Source organism: Thermobia domestica, chromosome 2, assembly GCF_964235325.1.
Source record: "Thermobia domestica chromosome 2, izTheDome1.hap1.1, whole genome shotgun sequence".
NCBI lineage: Eukaryota > Metazoa > Arthropoda > Insecta > Zygentoma > Lepismatidae > Thermobia > Thermobia domestica.
In genome coordinates this window covers 153,923,819-153,944,519 of record NC_137455.1, presented here as the reverse complement: position 1 = coordinate 153,944,519, position 20,701 = coordinate 153,923,819, and the positions used below count along the sequence as shown (strand labels likewise).

The window sequence follows — 20,701 nt, the reverse complement described above, 5'->3', positions numbered from 1 at the left end:
TGTCTACACTGATATCTGATAATGAAGGAATGAATTCAAGTACTGTCTTGCATCTTTGCTGTAGTTCTTTAGGAAGTGTTTCATCCCACTCCAATCCTGCTTGCCACAGATCTTGAAGAATTATCTTACATACGATTGTTATTGGACTAACAATTCCCAACGGATCAAAGATTGAAGCAATAATACCCAACATCTTGCGTTTTGTTAAATTATTATTCGACCTTTGATTTAGAGTGAATCCATTCATCACTTGAAGTTGATCAGTTGCTGGATGCCAAAGTAATCCTAATGTTTTGATTTGACCCTTATCGTCTAAGCGTAATGGAAGTTGTGTTTCTCTCAATTCTTCAGAGATGGATTCCAATAACTCAGTACTGTTGGAACACCACTTTCTTAGCAAAAAACCACCCTTTTGTAGCATTTGTATTAATTCGTCCTTTATCTTTAAAGCTTCCTCCACACTTTCAGCTCCTGAAATACAATCGTCAATATAGAAGTCATTCTTCAGAACTTGTGCTGCCTTCGGATATTCACAAGCTTCTTCTGCACTTAATTGCTGGAGACAGCGAGTAGCAAGGAAAGGCGCTGAGGCTGTTCCGTATGTGACAGTTTTTAATTCATATACCTTAATGGGTTCTTCTTCTGATCTTCTCCACAAGATCTTCTGGAATTTACAGTCACGCTCATCAATCAAAATCTGTCGATACATCTTCTCTATATCTGCAGTAAAAGCTATAGGGTAGGTGCGAAATCTTAATATAATTGACTGCAAATCGTCTTGCACAGTTGGACCAACTTTGAGAACATCGTTCAGTGAAATGCCACTAGTTGAGCATGCGGATGCATCAAATACTACTCTAGTCTTCGTAGTAGTACTAGCTTCCTTAATAACTGGATGATGAGGCAAGTAATATCCTTGAGTAATATTAGAGTTGCCTTCCACTTCCTTCATATGTTCCAAAGCTTCATACTCTTCAAGGAATGCCACATAATCTGTGCGTAACTTGGGGCATCTATTTAACCTTTTTTCTAGTTGTTGTAAACGCTGAACAGCTGTCTTATAAGAATCACCTAACTGGGTCACTTCTTGTTTGAATGGCAGTCTCACTATAAAGCGTCCTGTTGAATGTCTTCTAGTGTTTGCGATAAAATGTTCTTCGCACTCCCTTTCTTCTTTGGATAGAGGAGTTTCTTGAATATCTTCTATTTTCCAAAACTTCTGCAGCTGATGGCTTAAATCATCGTTGTTGTGCAAAAAGAATGTTCGATGTTCTGGCGTGAAGTTGTTGTGCTTTGGCGTCTGATATTGTCCTGAAACTATCCATCCTAACTCTGTATTTTGGAGAACTGGAAATGCTCCTGGACGCACCTGTTGTCCTGCTTTGAGTAGACTAAAGAAAATTCCAGCACCTAACAACAAATCAATCTTACCAGACTTGTTGAAATTAGGATCCGCTAACTGTAAATTCGGTGGAAAGTTCCATTCTTTAATGTCAATATCAGCATCAGGTAAATTTCCCGCTATTTTTGGCAATACAAAACACTCAACATCTACACTAAAATCACTTACAGCAGAGAATACTTGTAACTTACTTCCGTATTTAACGTTGCAACTTACATTATTAATACCTTGTACAGGAACATTCATAGGATATTTCTTTAATTTTAACCTTTGAATGAGAGATTCTGTTGCAAAATGAGATTGGGAACAACTATCAAGCAAAGCCCTAACCATATGTAATTTACCATTGCAATCTTTAACTTGAACAACTGCAGTTGAAAGTAAAACACGCACATTACTTTTAGGCTTCACAGAGCAATAAGTACTAGTATTAACAACTTCCTGTCCTTGAGACATTGACTTTTCACCTACAGGTTCCGTAACAGAATCATTTTCAACACTTACAGCATGATTAGGCTTTGATTTCTTAAAATCACTATGCAATAACGTGTGATGCTTGAGATTACATATTTTGCATGCATTTAGCGAACAATCTTTCGCTACATGGTTGACAACTTTCAAGCAATTAAAACAAAGCTTGTTCTGTTTCGCAAAACTTAATCTTTTGGATACACTTAATTTCTGAAACTCATTACACTTTTGCAACGCATGACTTTGTTGACAGAACGAACACAAAACATTAGTACTTACATAAGATTGACTAGCATTTTTTACTTCCTTGACAACATTGGATTTACTGAAATGCGACTTTGATTGCGTAGATTTTACCAATTCTAAGGCCTGGCATTTATTTTCTAAAAATACATGAAGTTCTTCTAAACTAGCAAACTGTTCCCTATTTGTTTGATTTTCAAAGTCTTTACGTGTTTGTTCATCTAGCTTTTCCAAAACTAGGTGCGATAACAATATATCCTCCAAAGGAGTATCTAACTGTAACGCCTTAAGTGCATTTACGTTACTTATAGTTTGATTTAATAATGTCCTTAAGTCCGCCACTGAATCTTTACTGACAGTTGGTAATGAAAACAATGCCTTTACATGAGCAGTTGCTATTAGCTTTGGATTATTATACCTTTTGCATATCATTTCCCAAGCAAGTTTGAAATTTTCACCTGTCACGGGTATATTCTCAACTAATTTGCTTGCTTCACCTGATAATGAGGACAACAAATAATGAAATCTTTGAATATCATCTAAGCTTTGATTGTTTACAACCAAACTACTGAAAGTATCATGAAAATGTCTGAAATCTGTAACTTGACCTTTAAATGTTGGTAGCTTTATGACTGGTAATTTTAGACACCCTGTATTCGCGGTTGAATTATCTGACGAACTTCTATTGCTACTACTAGCCTTCTCAGCTGTTTCAACAATTGACGTCATTTTTGCAAGAGTATCGTAGTAAGTGGCTTCAAACAAGTCTCTATCCTGTGTGTATTCATCGTTTTCGTCCTTTAATTCAAGCTGTTTTTGCACTTCATCATATTCTTTGAATATATTGGGTAAACGTGCACACCTAACTTTAATTTGCATTACATCGCCGTCTGCTCCAAATTGTTCAACAAATGTTTTCATTCTTGTAAGGGAAGCTTTAGCTAGGCCTCTTGCCTTTATAAGAGAATTAGTATTTGAATCCATTGCTTGTGATATATCTACCTGAAGTCCTTATAACAACAGATCTTTACACAAGTAAAAAAGAAACAAAAAAATATACTTAGCTACGTGACTGCTACATTGCGCCTTTGTTTTTCTTCAGATTGCAATGCACAGCTGAATGCGTAGGCGCGTACGTGATAAGTCCACTAGGTCAATTTTGCTTCTGATTCGTAACACTCACTGTCTTTACACACACATAGTCAATATGAATGTTTGAATGATTCACTTATTATTTTTCTTGGCACAACACTTCCTCCATTCGGCACTGGAGGACCAAAAAAACTGTTTATGCTTACGTTCTTAAATGTTCGCCATTTACTTAACTGGTAATGGACTGTCTTCTAACAATGGAAACTTCCAATACTTGTTTTTAGTTTTTATTAAACCTTACTAATTGCTGGTTTTTAACTAACACTTAAAATAAACCACAAAGTACATATAACAACTTCACTGTGTTCATTGCACTTAAATAACAAACTTAACTTTACAATTCTGGAAGAAATGTTCGTGCCTCGTGCCTTATGCACCTTCTCTCTTCAACACTTTCCATCTTGAATAACAAATGAAATCTAAATTTCGTAAAAACAGTGTTTCCAGTTCTTAAAAATATTACTACATAATATAAGACTTAACAGCCTCGCTTCCTCCTATTTTGATGCTCTAAAGATAAAGGAAGAGAAAGATACCGGTATGTAATAAAAGCAAGACAGTAGAAAGAGAAGAAGTTAGTGAGAAGCAGTTGTCTATTGTGAATAAGACCAAGATACTTGGCTAAGGCAGGGAGAAATAGAGGTTATTTTTTAAAAAGACAGAGTGATATGGTGTATGCTTAACTCGTCTGCAATGCATAAGGATCATTCCACTTCAGTTCAAGTGGCCGCGGTGGCTCAGTGGTAGAGCGTTCACCTCTGGTGCTTGGGGTTTCGGGTTCGATCCCAGCCCCCGCCAAGTGAACTTCGTGGTGGACAAACACCGTGTGCGTGGGTTTTCTCGGGGTTCTCCCGTTTCCTCCCACTTTCTTCATTCCACCATTTCATTCATTTCTCATAATCACCGTCTCCTTTAGCCTAACCGGCATAAACGTGGGACGTAAAACTTAAAGATTTCATTTAATTTCATTTCACTTCAGTTCAACCAAGGCTTTTAACCCACTATCTCAGATTTGGATGAAATTTGGTACTGTTATAAAACTTTTTATGCTGATTACAAGTGTGTAAATTTTATTGCAATAGCACCAATGGTTAAGAAGTTATTGCGTTTCAAAAATTAGATGAAAATCCATTTTTAACAGTCGCGACACGATATTTTCCCGGTTTGGAAGAACACTAAAACAATCATATTTCGGTTCCTATTAATGCCAGAAACATGATTTTTTTTTTTATTCAGATTGTCTTGAAGTTGTTTACCATTAAGAACATGAAAACTTTCCTTAGAGCTGATAGAAAATTTATAGTCATTTGAAAGGTAACATTTTGAGAAAAAAATAGAACGCCATTTTGTAAATTTCAAACCTTTATTTCTCAAAATCCCATCATAGATTTCAATGAACTTGTTTTTGTTTGGAAGATAATTTTGCATCTAGTTTCACACATAAAAATTGTGATGGGCCATCCAAGCACTGAGATATCCCAGTCAATGTTGCCAACTGATTACAGAATAAACATTTTCCAATAACTTCAACACGATTTAACATATCCTCAACAAAATTAGTATAAGTACTCTTCGGTATTCTAGAAACACGTCTGTGAGCATTACCATTCCTCCCAAGCAACCCAGTTGTCAGGGTTGCCAACCAATTTCAGGCTTGCCTGTCACAGCGTTAAACGTATCTGTGCCAAATTTTGCAGCAATCTTATTGCATCTATTTTCACTATACAAAAATTGTGTTGGGGTATCCAAGTACTGAGGAGATATCCCACTCAGTGTTGCCAACTGATTGAGAAATAAACTTTTTCCAATAACTTCCATACAATTTAACATACCCCCTCCCAAAAATAGAATATTGGTATATGCACTCTTCGGTATCCTGGAAATACGCCCGTAACCATTACCACTCCTCCCAAGCAACTCAGTTATCAGGGTCGCCAACCAATATCAGAGTTGCCTGTCACAGCGTTAGATGTATCTATGCCCATATATATATATATATATATATATATATATATATTCAATTAATACAGAACAGTGTGTTCGACATCCTATGAACCTGTACGTAGAGCTCAAAACCCATATTCACTCTGCTCTCATTTCCAAACAATAGCGAAATTCATCTTTTTCTTTCTTTCTTTGAAAATGTTCATGACACTAGAAAAAATGTTTACATGGTTCCATGACACAAAACGTTTACATGCTTCAACGCTCTAAATCTTTCCGAAAGTTAGTGAATGTATTTGAAGATCTTCCAAATATTGCTTACCACGCACAACGGAGGGCGTATCAGCTAGTATATCTATAACAAGTAAAATCTTATACTGCTGTTCTAATGTAGTATTGTTAGAATTAAGGGAACTATTTTTTCTCAATGTTTTTCCCCAACTAATTATGATTATTGAACACAAAGTTACTGCATTCTTTCAGATGATATGGAACATGACATACAAACAGTCTTTCGAACACAGAAACTGGTAATGTCGGGTTTAAAACAAAATTTTCCTCGCTTAAAAAAAGTGGAATATTTCACTGAGGGTGTGGAGCCCAACATAAAAATTGCAAAGCCTTCTTTCTTAAATCTTTACTTCCACGCAAGTGATTCCCATGGTATGGTGGAAAAATGGTCTTCTTTGCTACCAACCTTGGAAAGTGCCCATGCGATGAAGTTGGTGGGGCTTTTAACCGGGTTGTGACAAAAACAAGCCTTCAGAGACCATTGTCTGATCAAATAAATAAATGTGCCTGTATGTTTCATTTCTGTGAAGAAAACATCATTAGCACCATGTTTTACCTTGTGTACAAAGGAGAAATGGTTGTTCGTGCTATGCTTCAACAAAGATTTCTGGGAGCAAAAACTATTCCGGGAATACGTGCAATGCATTGTTTTGAAAAAAAAAAAAAACTGGTCCATTAAGGTTAGAGCGAAGTGTACAAGTCTGGATGAAGATTTTAGTTAGTGAATAGTGATGAAGGTGATGCATCAGTAAATTTCCTACATCTCCATGATTCATCTCCCTAATTTTATTGGGCTGAAAATGATTCCTGTTGTGTTCCATTTACTCACATGTTATGTAAAGTTGATATAACAACTGAGACTGGCAGAACATATCAGTTATCTCCAAAGTCTCTGCAAGTAGTTACTTCAGCTTGGGAAACGTTTACAAAAGTACTTGGTGTTAATATCTAACTACAGCAAAACCGAAGATTTATTTTATGTGCAATAACATGTAGGCCTATAATACTATCAAGCTTTATTGTATTTGCTTGTTTGGTAGTTATTCTGATTAACATTTTAAAATGATAATGACCATTTTGTGTTTAGATTATTGTATTTTTCCCGTACCTATAAATTTTCGAAACTCCCTATTTCTACTCCGTGCTTGGATGGCCCACAATTTTTGTATAGTGAAAATAGATATAATAAGGTTACTGCAAAATGTGGCACAGATACGTCTAACGCTGTGACAGGCAAGCCTGAAATTGGTTGGCAACCCTGACAACTGGATTGCTTGGGAGGAATAGTAATGCTCTCAGGTGTGTTTCTAGGATACCGAAGAGTACTTATACCAATTTTGGGGTGAATATATTAAGTCGTATTGAAGTTATTGGAAAATGTTTATTTCGCAATCAGTTGGCAATACTGACTGGGATATCTTCTCAATGCTTGGATGGTCCGTCATAATTTGTGTGTATGTGAAGCTATATGTAATAGGCTTTCAAACAAAAACAAATTCATTGAAATCCATGATGGAGATTTTGAGAAATAAAGGTTTGAAATTTACAAAATGGCGTTCTATTTTTTTCTCAAAATGTTACCTTTCAAATGACTATAAATTTTCTATCAGCTTTAAGAAAAGTTTTCATGTTCTTAATGGTAAACAACTTCAAGACAATCTAAATAAAAAGAATCGTGTTTCTGCCGTTAATAGGAACCGAAATATGATTGTTTTAGTGTTCTTTCAAACCGGGAAAATATCATGTCGCGACAGTTAAATATGGATTTTCTTCTCATTTTTGAAATGCAATGACTTCTAAACCGTTGATGCTATTTCAATAAAATTTACATATTTGCAATTAGCATAAAAAGTTTTATAACAGTACCAAATTTCATCCAAATCTGAGATATTGGGTTAAATTTTCCCAAAAATTTGGTTGAATTGACGTGGAATGACCCATAACCGTTTTCGAGGGTCTGCTTCCATATGTTACTGAGGAGCTCGTGCAAACATGATGTTCGTTGGTGCCCAAAGGGTTCATTTTGTAATGTTGTCACCACATCGAAATTAGACAAACCAACGGAGATTAATTCGTTCATTCACCAAATGCACTGTTAACATTTTATTGCTTGTTGTGCAAAATTTCCCAGTGTTTGAATTTACAAAGAAAAATCACTCAATTGTATTCTCCATGGTGCATTTTCAACGACTCTGTTCAACAACTTACTTACTTGCTACTGTCTGGTACCCAGCTTTTTCATTGGAAGTGTAGTGTGTTTGTGATGTGAGATATATATGGCCTCAGCCCATCCATGTGTTGTGTGGCTGAGATGACTTTCCTACCGACGATAAAGCGGACATTTTATTGGCATGAATCAAATAAAAACTACTCTTATTGCTGAATACCTTCACGTTCGATTGCTTCGCCACTGAATCTCTTCTGGTACCATTGAAAACGTTTTCAATGATGAGAAAGTTCAGAAATAACCATGTAAAAGGAATGCAGAAACATAGACCTGCATCGAATTGAATGTTAGTGTTCGTACCCTCACATGAGAGTCACTGTGGGTCTGATTCCACTGGTAGTCTCTATTTTGTCAGAGTGGCCCGATCGATCCACTTTTAGCATTCCCTAGTGCATCGGGAGATCAGTAGGGATCACTTATACTGTCGTGATCTGCTATACACCACCGACGAAACACACTTTATGATCCACCTGAACAGCAATTCTACGAAATAATCTACGAGTTCTCACAATTACACTATACGTTCAAGCTGAAAGCCTCTTAGCTACAGAGTAGGTTTTCCTGGCGTCGTCCTAGCATTGCAAACATCAGACTGTGATCCTTACTCAAAAATTACACCTATTATGTACGATGACCTTCACGTTATTAACAGTGTGCTTTTCGATGACTGCGAATGAGCACCCGTTTCGCATGACGTGTGTTCTGAGACTATCAAACTATGATTGGAATATCATCTATAGGCAAGTTATGGTGCAAATTTCGTTCGAAGTGATTATTGCAAAGAGCGTTCTTAAATGAGTCCACTAGTCCTTTCGCCTTCTAGTCATCTGAGCATTACTTATGTAATATCTTCATTAGTGCTTGTGAACTTTTATTTGTTAAACTATGAAAAATATATTTTGTGATGAAGGGAATTCTACTTTTAAAAGTAGAGGAATATGTTGAACCTAGGGACACCTTTTTAAAATCTGTTTATTTCTATCATAAACTTAATTTTGCTGAAGTACAACACACGGGTTTGATTGGCACATGTTTTAAAAAAAACTATGACGCAATAAATGTCAGTAGCACTAAGGTAAATTATTAAACCACAATTTAATAAAGCAATATTTTGTGTTCTAATTAATATAAAACAAAACACATTTATGAAAAATAAAAAATCCCCACGCTGCCAATTTTAAGCAGTCAATAATCAAAATTTAAAGACTTTCTTGATGTTTGCCAGCCACATCAACATCAAGATGTCGTACAACAGGTAGTCAATTGTCAGCTAAAGCAGTGTGATGAGCTAAATGAACAAATTTTCTTTACCAATTAGTTGGAAAAATTACGTGTGTCTAGATACACTGGACCCTAGCTACATATTGTTCCCTTATATATTGTATTGTATTAATTCCTTGTGATTCTGAGAGTTTACTTTATATCGTTTTATCCTAGTGGACAAGAAGGGATTTTTTCAATCATGCGTATATGTTCCTAATTACGTTTCAAGATTAAAAATTAAGATATGTGTGAGTAATATGATTTTATTACTAACATTCATAGATTGTTATTCATTATTTGTATTTTAAATTTTAAATTGTGCACTTTTGTGTGTGTGTGTGCAAACTATAGCGGCACTTGTCAAATGGATGCTAATACAGTATCTCATTACCACTCATAAAACGGAAAAGGAAAACTTACCTTTGCAAAAAGCAATTTAAAGTTTACTTCAATATTGTTTCTGATAAGTCCCTTTTAGTTCTTTAATCATACAATAACCATTCAATACAAGTTTCTTTTGAGTTGTATTAAACACAAAGTAATATCGAAAGTGTAACTATCTATTTGAGAAATTTAAAATTAATTATTACTGTTATAGTAAAGAGTGCTAATTTCTTTAAGAAACACTGATTGAATAAATAAAGAAAAATGTTTAAATTAATTCTTAGCACTAAGGTTAGTTTTAGACGGAAGCATTTATCGTAGCATTTCTCGTAACAAAAATCGTATCATCGATATCCTACCGTGTAAAGTAGCAAATGCTATAGCATTTCCCATGCCATGCCATTTTTGTCGATAGAACCTCATTTCGTAGCATTTTCCCCAACATTTCTGGTCCGATTGCAGCGCCGTGGTGTGTTAAAAAGAAGCGAAAGATTTTGTGCCAAATATCCATGCTCTTTGTTTTGTGTGAGAAATTGAATTGTAGTTAAGAAAAATGAGTTGGAGTAGGGATGGTCTTTGTCCACATACTTCTTTGTGATTTTCGTTTTTTAATATGACCGGCGAGAACTGTTGTTACAATTACTATAGCTTTAGCTACCTCAAGCTTAATTTCGGAGCCATACTTGCGCTCTTCTCCAGTGATTTGTTTGCTACGTCACGACAGATGCTTATCAAAATGCTACCGTTTAAAAGCACCATATACTTTTGATGCCATAGAATATTGTATGAAAATTTTGGCAGCACATTTGCTACGAGAAATGCTACGATAAATGCTTCCGTCTAAAACTAGCCTAAGAAAATTTGAGATTTGATGCTTAACAGTTAGTTTTCTCAAACTATTAACGAACTACGTACCTCTGAAGAAGATCCACTGTTATCAAATTGCATAAACATTTTCCGGTTTTCTGAATGCTTTAGTTTTACACTTCTCTCTACGTCTTCAGACTGGACGTTCTCGAAATTTGTATTTGTAGGTTTAGCCATTATAGGATGTGGTTCCCTAAGTAAGTATTAGTGGACACTGTCATATTGTTATCCTAGAATAAAAATATTAACTTAGTTACGGTTTCTTAGAATGTAGTTATTTTCCTAGTAAGCAAAATGTTGGCCAAACATAAGATAATCATTGGACGATTGTCTAATCTTTCGAGTGCTACACATTTGCCTATGTAAGCACATCAATATTAGCAATTGGGGGTTGAGAAGCTTGCTCAACTTTAACAAGAAATCAAAGTAAGTTCAATGTTGATACATTGTACTTCTGACCAAAGCTGTAGGGTCTATGTAATTTGGTGGGAGAATCAAATGTTCGGAAGTCGTTTTTTTCCCCATACGGTAGCTCATATACTATATTAACCTTGATAAATTACACTAGTTAACAAAGGTTTTGTTATATAAAAGGAAATACCTGTTCTTAAAGGAAGTTTTTGCGCTGAATTCGAATATGCACTCGGTTTTTCTCCATCACGTACGGTTTTCCCGTAACAGAGGGATTTTCGGGAAAATCCCTCAAAAATTTCCCTTTTCGTTTATTTTACACCCCAAGATCTTGTCCCCTTACATATACTAACATAGAAATTATACCTAAGTATACTTTGATTTATATGTAACAAACCCTCCCAAGTTTCGAAATAATCGCTTTATTCTTTCTAGAGAAATAAATATGTTTGTATGTATACTGTGTGTACTGTTTATTGCACCTTATAGTAATGCTTTCAGATCTCTTAAGTTGAGGTAAAACGTTTTGCTTTATTACCACAAACACATATATAAAATATAATACAATATAATTTACAAGTGTGACAATTTACAATAAACAATAATACAAATATACCAAAAGGTCATGAAAAGACAATCAAAACTATCACAATATATGAAACTTCCATTGGGTTACAAAAACGTACACTACTTCCTTCTTTTGTAAGAAATGTTGCATTCTCTAACAAGACCCCAACAATAGTCCCCCATCATTGAAGGATCCCATCGTCCCTGGTACCTTTTCTCCATTGCCATTATATCTTGGTGGAATCTTTCCCCCTGTTCGTCGCTGAGAGCACCTAGGTTAGCAGGAAAGAAGCTGAGGTGGGAGTGCAAAAAGTGGATTTTTAAAGACATCCTACAACCCAACTCTTTGTATTTCTGTATCATGTCCTGTACGATTTCTGTGTAACTCTCAGCTTTGTTATTGCCCAGAAAGTTGCGCACAACACACTTAAATGCTGTCCAGGCAGCTAGCTCAGCACTGTTTAACTTGCTGTCAAAGCTATCATCAAGCATTAATTTCCTAATTTGGGTACCAATAAACACTCCCGCTGAAATCTTAGCATCACTCAGGTTAGGGAAGTTATCTCGCAAATACTTGAAACCTTCACCAGATGTGTCCATGGCTTTGACAAAGTTTTTCATAAGTCCTAACTTGATATGAAGTGGCGGTAGTAATATCTTATTAGGATCTACCAAAGGAGCGTATTTGACGTTGCATTCTTCAGGTACGTAATTCACTCTAGGTTCCCATTCCTTCACTTCATAATGTTTGTCATCAGCTCGGCTATCCCATAAACATAAAAAACATTGGTACTTCGTGTAACCGCACTGCAGTCCTAATAAAATACCAACTACCTTGAGATCACAACATATTTGCCAACAATGGTCCTTGTAATTTATAAGATTTAGCAAAGTTGACATGGTGTCATAGGATTCCTTAATCTTCACTGAGTGCGCAAGTGGTATAGAAGGTTTTTTATTTCCATTATGTAAAAGGACAGCTTTAAGGCTGACCTTTGACGCGTCGATAAATAACCTCCATTCTTCTGGAACGTAAGGAATTCCTAGCTCCGCCATCAACCCATTTATATCCGTACATACGCACACATTATCTTGCATTGAGAAATAGCTTGAAAATTGAACATGCCTTTTCCTGTACACTGATATGTTCGTTTCTGCATCCAATAAGTTCCACTGCTGGAGCCTTGATACCAGAAGTTCCGCCTCTTGTTTTGTCAGGTGCAAATCACGGACTAGGTCATTAAGTTCACATTGCCGGATGAAATGTGGCTCGCGAACACAGTCAGGGATGAACGTTGGATCCTTGGATGTACATGTTGATGTCGATGGTTCATCAAGGTCATGATCATCATCAGAGTCTTTTGGCCATATCTCTTCCCAGTTCGTAGGGGGCTCGGGAAGTGGAAGTTCATCCCCGTGCGGAATAGGTCTAATTGCGGATTTAACGTTGGGATAACTTATTGTGTATTTGCTTTTTTTAGAATGTCCCTTAACTACTGTGAGACAAAAATAATCATCCAGATGGTTGGTGGGTTCTCTCCACACCATTGGTACAGCAAATTTCATGAACCTCCGTTTCCCTTTGGCCCATGCAAGTAAAGTGACGTAGCACGACGCACAAATTATGTTGGGTGCCCAAGTTTTGTCCTGATCTCCCACACGACATCCGAAATATATATAATATGCTAGCTTCACCGATGGCGTAATGGATCTACACTGTTCTTTAACTACAAACTGGCCACACACATAACAAAAACTATTTGGTGAGTTAACACACGAACGCCATCCTCTTGACGCCATTGTACTGATCACAAACTAGACTTCTGGTCTTAGTTGGGTATAATGCCGTTAAGATCAAACATGAAAGCACTTTTAGCAGCAAAGACAACTTTGAAAGTGAAGTAGTGTTAAACCACACGTCAATATAAAAATGTACAAAACTCCCTCACCAGGTGTCAAGAACACAAGAAAGAAAGAAATGCGCGGGGGGAGGGGGGAAACGATGCCGTAGTGGAAAATTCAGACTGCATTAGTTCATTGTTGTCAACAATGAGTCTGTATTCCATTCTTTCTTTCTTTTGCATTCTGTTACATTTGATAACCATTTCATGAACAAAACGAAAAAACTTGGAGAATTGTATATATATGTATTAAGATATACATATACTGTACGTTTAAAAAAATATACGTTGGAAGTACATTCTATTTTTATACACGTTTCTAATTTACAGAGGAGAGAGCAATTTGTTGACTATTGTAAATATTCATTTTTATGTCTGTGTTTGTAGTAATAAAGCAAATCGTTTTTACCCCAACTCAGGAGATCTGAAAGCATTACTATCAGGTGCAATAAACAGTGCACACAGTATACATACAAATATATTTATTTCTCTAGAAAGAACAAAGCGATTTTTACGAAACTTTTAGGGTTTATTAAATATAAATTAAGGTATACTTAGGTATAATTTCTATGTTACTATATGTAAGGGGACAGGAGCTAGGGGAATAAAATATCTGAAAAAGGGAAATTTTTGAGGGAATTTCCCGAAAATCCCTCTGTTACGGGAAAACTGTACGTGATGGAGAGAAACCGAGTGCATATTCGAATTCAGCGCAAAAAGTTCCTTTAAGATCAGGTGATTTTTCTCATGTAACAAACAAAAAGTTTAAATTTGTTAACTAGTGTTATTCAAAGATATTGATATTTCCATAGCTCAATCATGTGCTAATATTGCCACTAATATGTTCACATGTTTATTACTTACTTCATTAAGTTACGCAATGTCAGCTCGAAATAAATTATAAAAAATATAAACTACTTTTCGTGATATATGAAATGACTGTTCCAAATAAATTCCACTTGACATGAAAAAAAATGTGGTTATACAGATGATGTTTTTTTGTGAAGCAGACGCAAACTTTCAGTTTTATTTCCACTGAACTGAAAACATTTCTCAAGGAGTAGATTGCTGTAGTTTGGTGAATTTTAACCAGGGGCACCGTTTTGAGGTGTATGTGTATATGCATAGACAATTAAATTATTACTATAAAGTACATAAATTTGAACAGCCATCACAAATAAGAAGTTACTACATTCTCAAGAAAGTGTAGAAATATATGGAGTTCAATAACTAATGGATAGAACAAGTATTTTAAATATTCTAAAATATCCAACAACTAATAATGATAGTAATAATGTGAGCTTAAATGAGTCTATTAGTATACAAAAAGAAAAAAAATGTACCATTATCCGTTACAAATGTAAGATAAAATTCCTCAACCTACATCTGTTTCATTGCAGATAGGGATGTGACCGTTGAATGTTTCATTGCAAGTACCTCTCACTGATATATTGTGTTGTTTGTCTTAGGTGTATTTTATTGTTTCTTTACATGTGTTACGATCTACCGCAGTGCACAAGCGAAAACATTATCTGCATAGAAAATAGAATCCCTACTTCTCTGAAGAGTTGGAACGAAATCTTCCTTATGTGATAATTTGTGCTGAATGTCTGCAACATCCCTGTTCAGCCTATTTCTTTGACAGTGCTGTTAACCAGATAACCTCTACAAACATACGTATTACAAGGTAGTTTATCCCTCAACTCAGGCTAGAGATCTTTTCGATCAAGTATGGTTTCAGCAAAGATGGAACATTGGTTCTACATTACTCATGTGGTTGATTTGGAGTTTAGTGTCCTGAGTTGAGCACGAGACCAATTGATAAGTACATCTACAGTTAAACGTGAGATCCAAACCACATTATCTCCCACCGGTAAATTATTTGCTTGCCGTAAGAGAATATCTCAATGAAGTGTTTCCCAACAAATTTACTGCATGAATTCTCCACAGTTTGTAGCACGTCTAGATTAGTTTCTCAGGAGTCTGGATTTGTCATGTGATAGTGCAATATAGTAATAGTATATCAAACAAAGTTATTAGCACTAGTTACCTTACAACTAATTTACATTGACAAGCTCACATCTACAATTGTTCGGAATGCGTTTGCTTCGATTTCCAGGAATGCTGCCAAGAATTTTACACCGTATCTGGAGGAGAATAGTTATCTGATGTAAAACTTACAGAATACACCCAAACACTTATGAATAAAGTGTTGTCTATAGTTTTTTTCAATATCCTTTCACTTCAGATTCATCAACACCCACAAATGAAACACACAGAGAGTAATGGGTATTTTGGCTCAGACTGTAGTATGGAAATATATCAATGGACCTAATCAAAACCTTTTTTGCATGAAATGAAATTAACATGCTTATTATTATTAATTATTTTCAAGAGCGTCATTATGTTATCAAACAGTTTTCTAAATGCATTGCTGAAATTTTATATAGGTTAGAATTGGACTGTTTTATAAAATAGAAACCAGAATACTCTATTGCCTGCAGTTGTTATAATATGATATCTAGCAATATCTTCTTGGAAGTCACATGAATCTCTACCGTAAAATTTTCAATGTTGAAAGTATTCTATTACACTGTTCAATATGTAAGTCTACGATTTATATCTCAAGTAAGGATATTGTTGTTACTAAATAAAATTATCATAATTAATCAATCATGAAATTAGACTTTCTTTTTTACTACTTTTTACGTAATGTTTAAGTTGAGGCGATTTGTTCTCTTGGCCTTTAGTAATGTCAATCATAAGTTATAGGTCTAACTCGAATGCCTGAAAGAAAATATGTAATGTTAATTGAAAACCACGTGTTTTGAAAAACGTTGTTAACATATTTTCATGGAATGTAATGAATTCATCCTCTTTCCGCTAATTTCAATCTCAAAAACAACTGTGTTGGATAAATACCATGAACGTGGGTTTAATCGAGAAACTTCCGTTTCCTTCCACTTTCATCATTCACTCAGTTCCATATGTTTTGACAGGTGCAAACATAAAATTAAAAGTATGTATGTATATGAATATAGTAGCATAGTTGCTAACGCTCTCGCCTTCGGTGTGAGCAGTCCCGGGTTCGATTCCCGGTGGGGGCACTCGGTCGAAAAAGTATAAAACGCTTCTTCAGGCCAGCCATCTTGAATGAGGTTTTCCTTGGTTTACCTCATTCACATCAGGCAAATGCCGGGATGATACCTAACTTATATGTCCAAGGCCGCTTCCTCTCTTTCCCAACCCTTTCTTCGTTCCCTCTCCCCGGATAGTGTGCTCACTGAGGGACGTCGTATTTCATACCTGACGTTCTAAATGGCCATAGATGTCGAAAGCCCAGAAATCTAAATCCTTAATCCTAGGTCTATGAATGTACGAGTATTTTCCAGCATAACTGTGGAATGCCTCGAGGAATTTCAAACAAATTTGGTACGTACACATATGACTTACAATCTTTAAAAAATGCTGTGGAAGTAAGAGATCCCTCTAGCACCTCTAAAGGTAGGGTTGAAAAGGATGACAGGTAAACATAATCGAAAGTGTCGAATCTAATTTTTGGGGTCGCTGAAATAATGGCGACATTATCGATGCCGTTTAAGTTCAAGTTCCGCCTTTAGTGGGATAAAAATTCCAGATTCTTGAAAATCGTCGATGTCAGTAATGTTTTGAGATAATTGTTCTAGTGACGTCGCCCCTCCTTGTGTTAATTACAAAGCACAGAAGTTGGGGTGTCTTTGGATAGTTGGTGGACCAGTCAATACCAGCTAGATCGTTAAAAAGTGAATGATTTAACACTCATATATTTCAAGATTGATTTCAGAATCATTTTCGCAATAATATATGGCGAATGGTTAAACTATAAAAAATATATTTTGCACGTTTGCGCTAAGAAAGGCTTCTAACCATCTCCGATAAACAATTGTACACAGTTAGACGATTCATGTGGTAACTTTGCACCATTCTTAAACACATATTTAGAAAAAATGTGCCAATTTGTGTCCTTTTCTATTGTATTGATTCGATTTAGCTGACACTGAGCTACCAATAATGTAGAAAGCTTTTTGACTACACAGTTTTCTCAATAATTAAATAAAACTGCAAAATACCGTGCAAAGTAACCCTAGTTTACGATATATATACAGGGTGGAAGGTAACCAGATCGAAAAACTTCAGGAGGTGATTTTACAACTAAAAACAAGGGGAAAAGTTCCAATAAACATAGGTCTAACTCGGCGGTGTTTCATCGGCCTCTTTCTTCTAACAAGGGAAGGGCGTGATGTCATTCAGAGAGAATTGGACCAAATTTGGTGTAGAAGTAGGTAATGGGAATAGAAAAGAATGTATGGAACCGTTCGTTTCTCAGGCGTTTGGAACCACAAATAACGGTCCCTATAGTTCTGGAGAAGTATTGTCTGTCTTTCAGATATTGATGGGACGGAGCTTTCGCTCGCTGTTGTGGCCAATGCAGAAGTAGTTAAATAAAGTAGATTGAAAACAGAAAACATGAGCTGAACAGAAAATGCGCCAATGTCCGCCGTAAGTCCCATCAGGCGAATGCCGGCATATTAAATCTATCAAGTGTCCTTGCCATTATCCACCTTATCTCTTGTCCACTGGGTATGCATCGCTACTTAGCCTAATGAAATGATATTAAGCAAATAAAGAAAATATTTACACAGAAATAAATCGATGTCATGAACGCTCATGTTCACTTTGTGTTCACACTATTAAAGTGCAGTATTTGTGAAACATGTGTGACTTAATTTGGAGTCTTGAACGAATTGTATTTACGAGGCTGTTTCTGTCCAATGCATTTTGCTGCTTTCTACTGGCGAGTAAACCAAATTCAAATATTTCCTTTATCCTTTGCGTTAACATAGTTGTGTTAATGAGCAGTCTTGTATGTATTCAAACTGTTATTTTTGTCATGGTCGACCACAGTCGTTCCCATTTTAAATATCACTAATCCCAAAATATATATTTAAATTTTCCTCACAAACACACTATCTTAATTTTGGTGGGCGCCAATTCCTAGATATCAAAAACTCGTACAAATGGATTCAGTTAATATTGGTGGGTTCAAACATTTAATACTTGCGTACTGACAGCATCTTATAATGTGAAGAAATACAGGAACTTCATTTCAAAGCATTCCCTGGAAAACTTCTGGCGACGCCCATGATTAATTTCCGTGTATTTTCTTTATTTTCTTAATATAATTTCATTAAGCTAACATAGTGATGCATAGCCAATGGGTAATGGCAAGGGCAGTTAATAAACTTAGTATCCCGGCATTCGCCTGTTGGGACTGAGGGCGGATATTGGTGCATTTTCCCTTCAGCTCATCTTTTCTGTTTTCATTCTACTTTATTGAACTTCTGCGTTGGTCACATCAGCTAGCAAAGGCTTCGTCCCATCAATATCTGATTGACAGGCCATACTTCTCCAGAACTGTAGGGTTCATTATTTCTCAATCCCAACGCCTGCGAAACTAATGCTTCCACACGTTCGTTTCTATTCCCATTGCCGACTCCTACACCAAATTTGGTGCAATTATCTCTGAGCGATATCGCGCCCTTCCCTCGTAAGTGCAATATGTGCCGAACAAATAGAGATATTGACATCGGGTCAAAAGAGTGTAAAGAAAGTCATATCCCACCAAAATAACGGTGCAAACAGATAGGAGCAGAGCGAACTGCACAAGGGGACTCCCCAAAGGGAGAAGGGGATTCACCAAATGGGATGCAGTAGAAGATCTGAAAATGAATAATACGTACAAACGTAAAATGACCTGGTTATGTTGGACCTATGTTTATTCAAACTTTTTCTTTGTTTTTAGCTGTAGAATCAGCTCCCGAAGTTTTTCGGTCTTGTTCCCTTCCACCCTATATATATATATATATATATATATATATATATATATATATATATATATATATATATATATATATATATATATATATATATATATATATATATATATATATAATTTCAAGCAATTGGCATATTAGCATGTCATTGGGTCAGCCCAAACCAAACGCACAACGCAATGAACATTGTTTGTTTGAGCAAAACTTGAAATTCAACATTACCTACGCTAAGACGCTATTAAATCAATTCTTTTCAAGGCTACTTGAACATACAACATTACTTTCAAACCAGATAAATGAAGCTATTCAATTCGTTAAGCTTTTCAACATGACAATAATGACTTAAGAGTAAGTTAGGTTATCTTAGATTAGGTAAGGTAAGGTTAGTTTAGGTTTCATTAGATAACACTAAGTTTGGCTTCATTCACTCACGTGGTGTAAGATTATGATATTTGTGTTACGACAGTAGTGAAGCAACCGTTAAATGAGTTTCTAAGTAATTCGTAGTATTGAATGAATGCCCTAAATTAAATTTGTCTTATTAACTACAAGAATTAGTTTACATATTCATTATACATGTAATAATGTTTAAATCATTTACTGGACTTTCCTGATTAAATGTTGGACCTGCAGAATTACAGGAACCAACAGAAGAAATGCACACACCGAAATAGCATTCCTGTTCTGTAGGAAAACCATTTTTGAGATTTTTTTCTTTTAAAAAAAGACAAACATCAAATTCAAAATAGATTTTAAAAAGCAGAAAATTTTACAACTTATTCACATTGATTCACAATTACCTTTTTTCTGTGTGTCTAGCGTAACAAAAATAAAATAACACTCATAATGTGAAATAAATTAGAAAACATGGTAATTCCATTATGCTTTACATTGTGACGTGTTTTATACACTGTGTATAACGCTTTAAATTTAAATGGCTACTACAGAATTAATAAAGCGTTCCACTTCCAAAAGGTGCAGTAATCTCACATTCACATAATTTGGAAATTCACATAATCTCATTCAACGAAAGAGAAATATAAGTGAAACAAAGCCCCAAACGTAACTTGGAACTTCTTCAATACTAACCATCAGTGGCGTATTTAGGGGGGGCTTCCGGGCTTAAGCCCCCCCGAAATCTTGCTTACTACAGTCAAGTATATGAATTATCTTGCAGAATTTTCACATTTTCAGGAAAAGCCCCCCCTCCGAAAAGCTCCTCCTGAAACAAAATCGTAAATACGCCACTGCTAACCATAAAAAATAATGTATTTTGTTGAAATATTTCCCTCAAAGGATTTTAACTCCTCCAACTTAAATTATGTGATAATTATATTCAGTTATTTACATTACAGTCTAAAAATCTCGAATGATTATTTCTTTATTTTATATTATGGTCATTTATACTCTGTAGTTTTATGTTAAATTACACAGTGGTGCCCACCCCCCCCTTATGTCCATGATGCACCCCCCCCCCAATTGTCTATCCATAGGTGTTCTTTATGCAAAAGTTGGCTATATTACAATAGAAGCTTAGGAGCTTATTACCTTGATTCATCCACAGTATGAAAACACAGTGTGCAACCTATATCGCCGTTCGGGTGATCAAACCCAATACTAAACTTTCCTAGCGATTTCAAATGAATAAAGGTGAAATCAATCATATGAACCCACGCTAGCTGCATGGCTTTTAGTAGCCATTTGC

At 35.7% G+C, this 20,701-nt stretch overlaps 1 protein-coding gene across 2 annotated transcripts in view; it reads right to left on the bottom strand.

Annotated features, from left to right (window-relative positions):
• The window catches only part of LOC145676611 (uncharacterized), a 146,259-nt gene extending 126,350 nt beyond the window's left edge, over positions 1–19,909 (bottom strand). For both annotated transcript variants that reach the window (XM_081747448.1, XM_081747454.1), the window contains exons 1-2: positions 19,797–19,909; positions 10,293–10,474 (exon numbers count right to left, since the gene is read on the bottom strand). In XM_081747448.1, the coding sequence (XP_081603574.1) occupies positions 10,293–10,421 (129 nt within the window). In that variant the 5' untranslated portion in view covers positions 10,422–10,474; positions 19,797–19,909. The remainder of the gene's footprint in view (positions 1–10,292; positions 10,475–19,796) is intronic.
• Positions 19,910–20,701: the final 792 nt, after the last annotated feature.